The following is an 11,735-nucleotide window of genomic DNA, read 5'->3' on the forward strand; positions in this document are numbered from 1 at the left end:
TTATTTTTATTGATTATTATTTTATTTACAGTTTTTTTTTCTCAGTTGATTTCATCTTTGGTTTTAGTTTGTGTTTTTCTGTCCTTCAGTGATTCTGCTTGTTAACAGTTGTTCATCAACAATTCTCAATCCTCCTTTAATTAGACACTTAATTGTCTCATTAACTTCATCACTGTCTGAGTGTTCAGCCCTCTGTAGTGAGGACACTAGTTAGGATTTTGCTCTGGAATTTAAGGCTTACGTGTGTTCGAATGAAAAATACAGACTATGGGATTTGTTTTTAACAGAAATATTCTGGAAACTGAATTTACGAATGTAAAATGTTGAAAACAGCAGATTACTGGCAACCAGTGCTGCCAGTATTTTGACATACATTTAACAGATATTTTACACAATAAGAGTTTGCTAATTAACACTCTGGGTGTTAAAAATTTTAACACTTTCAAAAGTGTTATTTTAACACTTATAGTGGTTCCCATATCAACACTGAGGAAGTGTTAATTTTAACTCTAAGGTTGTTAAATCTACCAAATCTAAAATTTGCAGTGTGAGTTCGATAAAAAATGCAGACTGTTGAATGTGCTTTTAACAGAAATATTCTGTAAACTGAATTCATGAATGTTAAAAACAGCAGATTACTGGCAACCACAGCTGCTGGTATTTTTCCGTAAATTCTAAAAAAAAAAAAAAAAAAAAGAAAAACAGCTAAACAGTTTTTGTGTTACCATTGTGGAGGATGATAGCGTCTCTGTTCAACTCCAAGATGAACTGAGAGTATTTGATGTTATGCTGCATCTTCTTTTGTTTAAAGGTAACTGTGTAGTTACTAATGCAGTCAAAATCTGTTTGCTACTAGCAATCACACATGAAAACATTATTGCATCTATTGCATTTTTTGCACTAAGCTATGATATTGTAAACTGAATATTATATCAGTTCATGAAATATGGTTATTTTTTGTAAATTTATACAGTTCTATAGAACTTCCATGTTTTTCACAGAAAGATTCTGGCAACCACAGCTGCTGGTATTTTTTCTGAAATTTAACAGATATTTTACACAATAAGAGTTTGCTAATTAACACTCTCTTGGTGTTGACAATGTTAACACTTTCAAAAGTGTTATTTTTAACACTTATAGTGGTTCCCATATAAACTCTGAGGGAGTGTTAATTTTAACTCCAAGGTAGTTAAATCTACTATCTAAAATTTGCTGTGTGGTCCCATTTTTATGGTTATCTTCTACATACGCAGAAATCATTTGTTTTAGGGTTCTTTTCAGTCTTTTTTGTGAGATTGGTCAGGGGGTGGTAGGCTATTTGATTTTTGTCATTTTCTGTTTGATTTTCTATTTTTAAACTTCAGAGAAAACTGCTGATGTGAACTGTGTGCCTAGGTCAGATAGAATGGAATCTGGTACTCCCCAACAAGTAAGTATTTCTTCTCTGAAGAATTTGGCTTCTGTCTGGGCAGTGGCCTCTCGCATGGGAAATAATTCCAGTGTTTCCTCTAGGATTGCACAGTAGAATCTCTGTCTGCTAGGTTCTGAAATATCTTGATTATATCTGGGTCTTTGTGTTGCTCTTCCCAGATTTCTGCAATGGAGATGGGTCAAAGTACGGTCACTTGAAAGGTGCAGAAGGGCATCCAGCTGGTTTGATGACAGACTCACTGTGCTTTTGATGAAGGGTTTACGAACCCAGTCGTACTGGTTCCAATTATGCTGCTCAGAAAAATACCTATTGAAATGTGCAGACAGAGATTGCAGATGGAGAGTGATTTCCGTTTTAGTAGTATCCCAGTTAAACAAATTTTCTGTGATAAATTCATCCAAGGTCAGGAACATGTTTAGATTTAGTAGGTTTGAACACGGCCTTGAAGGGACAAATTAAGCGAATTAAGCCTATCAAATATGTCAGACAGGTATGTAAGATCTGTGAGCTACTTAGCGTCAGTAAAATAACTCCTAAAGGAAGATCCACAATCAATCCTCAGTTCGTAATGCAATGAAAAAATACGCTGCAGGACTTTGCCTGTGGAGAGTCATTTAACCTCCTTGTGCAAAAGCAACGACTCATATTCGGACCCCATTTCTATGCACAACAAGGCAAACAGTCTTGATTTAGTGGGACAAGTCTTTATGAAATTCACAATCTGTATTGCTGTTTGAAGCACTGCGTTCAAGTCTGCAGGAAGTGTTTTTGCTGCGAGGACCTCTCTGCGAATCATACAGTGGGTGAAACAAACATGCGGAGCTACTTTATGAACCAAAGCAGCGAGTCCTTTATTTTTTCCTAACATGGATCCCGCTCCATCAGTGCACACACCGACACAATTGTCCCAACAAAGACCAAGTTCATTCAGTTGACCGCTGAGTTTTTCTAAAATATCTTTTCCTGTAAACGTCTTTTCATTGATGAGCAAAATAGAAGATCCACAAGCAATTTTCTCTCATGACTGTAGCGGACGAATACAAGTAGTTGAGATGAGTTTGACATGTCTGTCGACTCAACTAATTGTAATAAAAAATAAATCCCATTCTTTATTCTTTTAATCAGCTGACGTTTGACGTCGCATGCCATATCAGTTATACGCTGGCTTATGGTGTTATCTGGTAGTGGAATTTGTTCAATTTCACTTGCATACTTCTCTCTAAACAGTTCTACAGATGGCCTTTGCAGCTGGAGATATGAGGCTCTCTGCAAATGTATGTGGCTTTTTGGCCTTGGCAACTAAATGTGCCTTGGCAACTAAATGTGCCACCTCACTTTGAAGCAGTAAGCGCTTTTACTTGCAGCGTGGTTTGACTAGTCATCATTTGTTTTTGTCCTCTTAATGCTGATTCTTTACATCGAAAAAATTCGACTGACTTATCTTTTAACATCGGATGTTTCTTCTGTAAGTGACGCACCAGTTTCACAGGTTTTAAACTGTCATTTGCAAGGACCTCTGAACACACAACACATTGTGGATATGGTTTGTTATTAATCGTATTGTATGTACTGTTCATCATACTTCCGTTGCTTTGATGCACACAGGCCTTTGGTTTTTGTAATGAGCGTTAAACCTCTCTGTGTGGAGATCCCCGTTGACGCGGAGGGTTGGTCATCTGTTTGCTTTAATGCTTCAGAAGGGCACTCGTCATCTTTTTTGTCAGACGGTTTACCGGTGTTAACTTCACCGTCTTTAATTTTAAAAGGCCACAGGTCCATTTTTTGTATATGTTTTACGTGATCGCATTAACTACAAAAGGTGCCTCGTGCCTGATAGTTAGCTGCGGGACTAATCAGATTGACTCTTGTGAACATAAAAAAAACGTCATAATTTACTCGAGTGCACACCTCAGTTTCTCGATCCCCCCTTAACAGGCGCTGGCGCCCCACATTTTGAAAACCCCTGGCCTATAGTATGGCTAAACAAATTATAAATATTAATAAATTCCTCCTGTCCTTGCGCCTTGTGTTGTGTCAAAACTGCACCTAATCCGGAATCACTGGCATCGGTGTAAACCACAAAGGGGAGTCGGAGAACAGGATGTCCAAGGATGGGAGGCGAGGTGAGACAAGTCTTTAATTTCTTCAGTGCTTGTTGACATTGAGGTGTCCATTGAAAAATTCACCCTTTTTTCTTCAATGAGTTCATGGGCTCTGCAATTTGAGAAAGGTTTGGCACAAACATATGGTACCACCCTGCCAATCCAAGGAGTTAATGTCTTTGATTTTTTTTTGGAACCGGGTAGGATGTTATCGCTTCTACTTTAATGGAATCAGCAGGAATGGCCTGTGTGTTCACCACATGTCAAAGAAATGATAATTTATGTTGGCAGAATTTACTTTTCTTCAAGTTAATGATCAGACCAGCTTTGTGTAACCAGGTGAAGATCTTTGAAGTGTTGGGTGACTGAGGGTGAGTATATGATGTCGTCATCAAAATACACAAAACACATTTTTCCCAGCAACTCTGCTAGGACAGACTCCATTAATTGCTGAAATGTTGCTGGGGCATTTTAAAGTTTTTAAATCCAAAAGTCTTGGATTCACTTCCAGGCTCCATAGTTACCTGCCAGTACCAACTGTTGAGATCAATGGTGGAGAAGATGACAGCACCAGAGAGGGATTCCAGTATCTCTGTGATGTTAGGTAGGGGTAGGCATCTCTTTCTGTGATAGCGTTCACTTTACGATAGTCCACACACAACCTCATACTGCTATCTTTTTTGGGGACAAGGACAATGCGTGAGGCCCACGCTATTTGTGTAGGTTCTGTGAGGCCATTCATTAGCATTTCTTTGACTTGCTCTTTCACAATCTCTTGCTTCTCTGGTTTTAAACGGTATGGACGTTGTCTGATCAGCACAGGGTAGTCAGTATACAAGCAGTGCTGTAGAACAGTTGTTCTTCCAAGCTGGGAGGTACATACTTGTGGATTCTGCAGAAGTAGATGATGTAACTGGCAATTTTCTTCTGGATGCAGGTGAGATTGATCAACTGATGCTTTTATTATTGTCTTGTCATCCCTATTATCTGGTAACTAGAATAGACTTTGTGGTGGGGGATTCGAGGTGAACAACAAAAGAGCTTGGCTTGAGTTTTTTCTGTGCACTTTTTTTTTCTGGTGCAGGTATGTTTTTTTCTGGAATGCTGGCCTGCCCAGGCTGAAAAGGATACACTTGGTTTCAGGTTGATGTGCAGGTTTAATTTTCACCAGCCACATTGATCTGTAGCCCACTGGTAAATATATAATCCAATCCTAGGATCACTAAATAAGTGAGAGCTGTGGAAGTGAGGATAGCAAATGGAATAGGAAAAAAACATATTGTAAAGAATGACATTTGTTTTTGCCCATCCTAAAGGTATGCCGGTCTCACCATTAGCAAAGTAGAGGAGACCATGGGGCCATTGATGAAGAACATCAAGGGAAGCAAGTGCTGACCTCAAATGTTGGTGAAGTAGGGTATAGCTGGCTCCAGTGTCGATTATGGCTTTTCCAGACCAAGCTCCAAGGGTGCTTGATACAATTAGCTGTTGTGGTATGAACTCATGGGTAGGAGGATGACTTGGTTTTGCTGTAATTGTGGAGTTGGAGTTGTAACAGAGATGCTGTTGTGAGAAGGTGCAGGCCTTTGATGCTGTGTGGGTATATTTTATCTCCTTCAGCAGTGGTTCTCAATATACCAATATAAAATATACCAGGATTTTGAAGCGATGATTTGACTGACATTAAAAGTGACCAATCACAGTCAACCTTGTCTAGTTTTGCGTTGAACGTAAGGGCGGGACAAAGGCCTTTCTATGTTACAGTGGCAGAAAACAACAACCTAAAAACAAATGCATTATTGAAATAATGCTTTTTGGGTGTTTTTACTATAGAGATGTCTATGTTATTCACAAGAGTAATTAAGCCGCGGACATCCTGCCATTTTGAATTCTCTTCGACGGAGTTTACTCGCCTCTAACCTATCACTCTTCTGAAGCCTAGTTTAATACAATCTGAGAGCATACTCACACTATGTACAGTTGCTTTGAACTAGGCCAAAGCACGCTTGTCCTCCATTCAGGCCAGGGCACGCTTACAATATCGATGATGCACTGTTCAGTAGAGAAGTGCTCTCGCTCAGCACAGTGGAGACTTCTCTAGTTATGTTGTTTTAGTCGTTTGGGATGCAGTGTCACACAATCAAATATTTTGCCGAACAGATCCGCCAATTTTGACGCTCATAAACAGTCATAAAGTCCTCGTGCTGCAGGAATTAGGAGGTTTGCAAAAGGCACAGCTGTGGTGCATTGAGGAGTTTGCATCTTTAATAAACTACAACAGTTTGCATTCATTGAACGGTAAGAATGATTAATAAATGCATATGAAATAGTCCCTTAAAAGAAACGTCTTGCTTTCAGTTTCTGGCTTAGGCGCGTTTTGCACTCACACAGAAGCGTACCACGCCAAAGCCCAAGTGAACTGTGCCTGAGCCCGATTCAGCGCACTCACACTTCTCAAACAATCAGGCAAACAGGCCTGGGCACGGTTTGGATAGCATAGTGTGAGTAGGCTCTAAGAGTGTCGGCGCGAGCTGCAGGTAATGCGCAATTATTCATTTCTGCAAATGTCGCAAGTGCTTTATTTTAACACGAGAGTGCAGTCATGTAGTTAATTTCGCCAAAACTAGATATCCGAGCCCTTAAATAGGCTTTTTCAAATGAACTGCAAGTCCTCTCATGATCTCATCATCGCGTGTGTGTGCTCAGACTATATACAATTGTGATCTCTCAGAAGTAGAAATTATTTATCTTTGCTCCTTGACTAAACTTAGTCAAAAACTATCAAGTATTCAGAATTAGATTGATGCATGACCGGTGACAATGCTAACGCACTTACTTGGCTGTATTGTGATGTGAAACTTAGCCTACCATAACTTTTAGCAAAGGTGGAACTTTTTATTTCTTTACGGCAAAAGAATTATGCTAGAAATGTTTCTGGATGAGGTATTTATGTGATTTATACATAATAGAGGTGTTCTGATCTGTCTTAAAGCATCACAAAATTGTACAGTCAATACTGGTCAAAGCAATCTGTTACATTTATCAAAATAAACATTATTAAAGCACTGCCTTGAGAAATGTAGTGTTGTCAGAAACCAAGTAATTTGTTTTTCTTATTTTATTACTGACAGTGTTCTTGTCTTTTTTGTAAAATTATTTCAGTTTAGGATCAAACGTAAAATAAAATATTGTATAGACAACAAGCAATTAAGAAAAACAGTGTAAAATATGTAAATAAAACCCCAAGTTTAAATCTTTTCATCATACACTTTAAACATTTAAAAGCTTGAAAGTATTGTTTAAAAATTAACAAAAAGTGTCTCTATGGCCTTAAAAGTATGTGGTAGTTTTGCCAGTGCTATTAAAAATGATTCATTGTCGTGTACAGAAAAAATAGTCCATACTTTGTTAATGCAAATACCTATATGTAGCCTATGATTTAAACAATTAAACAATTTAAATAATTGTATAATTAAAAAAGGGCCATAATGAAAAACATGTTTTTTTTTCAAAAGTAATTGACTAGTACTCAAAGTAGTTTTTTAGAGAGTAATTTGTAAAATATTAGTATCATTTACTAAAACTCGTATTATTTTTGCAGTGTATTATAACTTGAGTACAAATATTCTGTTCTCTTTTTATCTGTGAGATAACATCAACAAATAAACAAAAAAATGCACAAGCACATTTAGTAAAGGTGTATTATATTATAAATAAATGATTGATTAATTGTTATATTATTATTAATAAATGGTTTTTATTTGTATAAATCAATAGACAGTTCATATGCAGTATTTTTATGAATTGCTGAAAAAACATTGCAGGTGTTCAATACATTGCATGTCAGTCTTGGCTTATTATATTAACGCTGTTTTTAGGATCTAAAAATGTATTCTTTAAAAAGCAAAAAGATTCCAATGGCGACACCTGCTGGTACGTGAAGAATATGGTCAATACTGACGAACTTTACACTCAAATGTTTGCATATCATCAGCATGCTGTAATCCATTTCCTAAGCAGCAAAAGTCTTTTTTAGACTAGTTTGTTGGCCAGCTGTAGTCAGTGCAATGCTAAACGTTATTGTTTCACTTTAATTTGTTTTGTCTCACGTCGTCCCACAACAACATCATATAGTTTAGAACACTGTACAATGTTTTATAATAATTAATTATTTTGGTGTCCATTTCATTCAGCAGATTTAAAATTAGGGGCATCCACGTTTTTTTGACATACTGTAAATCAGGGTTTCTACAGGTGTCACCAAGTTAAATGTAAGACTTTTTAAGATCATTATGAATGAAATTTTAGACTAAGGAATTTTTCAATTGGCCCAGATGAAAAAGATTTTTATTTGTCCAAACAAAAAATATTTTAATATAAAATATTTAATAATACAATAATAAATCAATAATAATAATAACATTAAACTATTTTATCTCTACTTGGATCCACACACTTTTTTCCCCAAAATAAACTTTCTATAAAATAAAAAAAACAACAAATTAACAAATGTTTTAAAAACTATATTAAACTAAATCTATGCACAACAATCTGTCCAGGTCGATATCCTCAGCAGTCCTTATCATTATGATAAACAGAGTTAAAATGTCTTGTTGGTGATTGTATGGGTTTTGGCCAGATTGGGTAACAAAACATGAACAAAGGAAAATGAAGACTTGTTTAAAAAGATTTAAGACCTACAACACAATATTTCAGTAAATTTAAGACTTTTTAAGGCCTAAATGTTTGATTTTGGAATTTAAGACATTTTAATACACAGCGGAAACCCCGTTTAAACACAATAGCCCAGGTAATTAGTAGTTATTATTATAATGTAGTTCAAACTAAGATACTATCTGTGAGAACTATTAACAACTACAAAAACAAGTTTAAACCCATAAAGAAGTTGATAAAAAAAGGGAATTGTGATCAACGTGACACATGCAAATGGAAAGTACTAAGCCAACACCATTACTGTAATAGCAGATATCTTCTATGAGAATACTGTAGGTCAAATATTCTCAACTCAGTTAAACTTTTTTAGTTTTTTGTTTTTATTTATTTTATATAGCGCCAGTGCTCAAGGACGCTTTACAAACAAAGAGAACAAGAAAAGCAATAACCTTAAGAAGGTAGTGAAAATAGGAGACGAATAATACATAACAAGTCTGACATAAATAAGAACAAGTGATGAAACTCATTCTTTCTTTCAATAGCCCCTTTCACACATACAGACCTTTCCGGAAAATTACCGGCAATTTTCCGGAAAGGTTGTATGTGTGAACAGGTCCTTTTTGAAAATACCGGTAAATTCGTTCTGGCTATTTTCCGGAAAGAGAAGTTGTAACATTACCGGCAATTTGCCGGAATGCTGCGCTGTGTGAACGCAGAAGGAAGATTTCCGGAATAAGCTCGTGCACGTCTAGAACGTGCTGACGTGAGACGTCTGCTTTAGCCAATCACAACAGTCAGACGCATTTACGTCCGCGCGGTTTGTGAGAATAAAAGCCTTTGAATATTTTTCCAGACACATTTAGCTGCTAGAAGTTAGTCAGATCACGTTTATATGTTCTTCTTAATGCCAACTGTGCAAATAGTCATCGATAAGATGCTTATGATAAGCCGTTGTTTGTTTACCTTCAAGCTTTGCGTGTGCCCATGAAACAGCCTGTGAGCGTCAGCACACGCACATATTATGAACATCTCGACATGCGAATATGATCCTGTGAAAGTTGTTTACAATATTGATCATCAAAAGAGTTTGTAATTTAGTCAAATGTTTACAAATACAAGCGCAGCCGTTTAAAGCTCATTTGTGGTGAATGATGTCAGAATTTACCGGTATTTTGGAATGGATGTGTGAATGCTCTTTTCCGGAAAATTTCCGTAACGTCCTCGCCTGTGTGAACAGCGCTTTTTTGAATATACCGGTAAAGTCGTTCCGGAAATTTTCCGGATATTTACCGGTATCACTGTGTGAAAGGGGCTATTGAGTGCTTATGTGCGTTTAGGAGAACTAGGCAGCGCACTCAGGGCTGCAAGATGGATTCAATTAGTATTCTTATTATTAAAATATATCTGAATGAGGATTAAATGACTGAGTTGGTCTTTAAGAATGTAAACCAACCTGTTTGTTCCTGCAGATCTTCCTGTTTGACTGTGAATGTTTCTTCAATCTTCAAATCTTCACTCTCCTCTTTAATAAACGCCATCTTTATAACAGTGTGGAGATCAGTCGCTTCAGCAGGAGTTTTTCTCTGCGTTTGGACACTTTATCCTGTTTAAAATAAAAATTAAAAAAAACATTAAAAATGTCCTGTTTAAATTAATTAAAACAATGAACAGAAACAAAATAACTTCTCTTCAATACTTGCTTTAACAGTTTCATATGAGAGTCATTACCAAAAATAAAGCAGGTAAGTCTGTGCAAGACACAATGAGGTGATTAAAACTAGTACTCCACTTCTTATATATAGTGATTTATCCTTAGAATGGAATGACAATATGCTTTTTAATAAATTAAACCTTAATTAAAACACTTATTACTGACATTTCTGTTGCTTTATTCAAACAATAGCCCTAATTACTGTGAGTAAATTGTACTTCGTTGTAAAACGGGTAAAAATAATGTCAACAGCAGGTTCCTAATTTAGCATCGGATGAAAACCCTGAAACTTTATTCAATCGCTTTATATTTATGTAAAGGTTTTAAAAACAAACCTTTCTCCAGCTGAATCAAGTGCAAGAGCGGCGCAGCCTAATGACGTCACACGCCACGCCAAAATAAAAGTCTTTTGTTTTTAGTTTTTTGCCACTTACTGTTGCAGTCATGACTTGTTCAAACATTTCTCTCCCTAGTTTTCTACTTTACACTTGCTCTCTCTCTCTCTCTCTCTCTCTCAAACACACACACAATCACACAGATGTTCAGTATTTGAAGTTGATCAAAACCCTTTGAGACATCAAAATAAAAATAAAATAAAGTTTAAGATTTTTTAATTTAACCACATAGTTGTTGTATTATTTAGACATTAGACTGTAAGAAATGAATGTTGGTCAAGCTCCTGCACTTTTTTTTACAATTAATCTACTAACAAAAACAGCAAACAAACCTCAAATTGTGTCAACACTGTCAAGGACAAATTCAAAGTATATCTTCATTTCAGTGTGATTAATAAATGTGTATTTTCAGAAAGGTAATGTGTCCCTTTACAAACCCAACTTTATAGATTATATATTAAAAAAAACTATTCGTAATAATGAAATATTGGACAAAACATTGATTTCCAGATAAAATATGCAATCGTTGCACATTATTTTTTAAATAAAAATCCAAGATTTAAAATATTTAGTCAAACTTTCAAACATTATTAACTGGCCCTTATTGGTTACTTAAGACATCATACAAGATGTTTTGCTGAGGTTATAAATAATTTGTTCATTTTCATTAAATTTTTACATACGTTGTCGTGTGACATTCAGCAACTGTGAGACGGCGTTCTGACTACTTGTTTTAATATTTTTTTGTGGCAGTTTATCAATACTGCCTAGAATACAGGATACATCAGTAATTCTATTAATATTAAACATTGTTCATTTATTTTTCCTTTTTAATTTAACAACTGCATGTGTAAACTTGCAGCTGTTAAAAATTTTAAAAAATGATCAAACTTTTTATTATATATTTCACAACATTTAATACATACAGTGCACATCTAATATTATAAGCAAACAGTATAAAACAAAGTATAGACTTTATTACACACACACACACACACACACATATATATATATATATATATACATATATATATATATATATATATATATATATATATATATATATATATATATATATATATATATATATATATATATATATATCAGAGCTTGACACAACAGGACTACACAGGGAATGACTTATTGAAGCTTCAGGCATAAAATCAACAGTGAGTAATTATGTAGCCTACTTTATTTTAATTCTTTAATAATCTATCATATACTAAAATTACATACAATTAAATGAATTTAGAGAGACAGGGAAAGCTGGTTTGAGTTAACAGAAGTCAGAGTTAGTATCTGAATACTTACTTAAATTATGAGAAGAGAAAGAAGAAGAGGTCTTGTAGTTGTGGCATTACTCGCTGTAAAATGGACTGTTACACTTAGTGTTATTTCAATAACAGCTGTACAAAATAATA

At 35.4% G+C, this 11,735-nt stretch overlaps 2 protein-coding genes across 6 annotated transcripts in view; both read right to left on the minus strand.

The window, feature by feature from the left end:
• zgc:173607 overlaps positions 1 to 11,735 on the minus strand; it is a 791,925-nt gene that overhangs the window by 212,676 nt on the left and 567,514 nt on the right. The gene's annotated exons all lie outside the window — the stretch shown is intronic.
• si:dkey-30f3.2 overlaps positions 1 to 11,735 on the minus strand; it is a 38,297-nt gene that overhangs the window by 25,076 nt on the left and 1,486 nt on the right. For 2 of the 5 annotated variants that reach the window (XM_073947879.1, XM_073947882.1), the window contains exons 1-2: positions 10,255 to 10,309; positions 9,662 to 9,811 (exon numbers count right to left, since the gene is read on the minus strand). In XM_073947879.1, coding sequence (XP_073803980.1) covers positions 9,662 to 9,746 — 85 coding nt within the window. In that variant the 5' untranslated portion in view covers positions 9,747 to 9,811; positions 10,255 to 10,309. Of the gene's footprint in view, positions 1 to 9,661; positions 9,812 to 10,254; positions 10,310 to 11,625; positions 11,721 to 11,735 lie in introns of those variants that run through there. The other 3 variants (XM_073947878.1, XM_068220465.2, XM_073947883.1) reach the window with 3 other exon arrangements.

This window comes from Danio rerio, chromosome 4, assembly GCF_049306965.1.
Source record: "Danio rerio strain Tuebingen ecotype United States chromosome 4, GRCz12tu, whole genome shotgun sequence".
NCBI classification, from domain to species: Eukaryota; Metazoa; Chordata; class Actinopteri; order Cypriniformes; family Danionidae; genus Danio; species Danio rerio.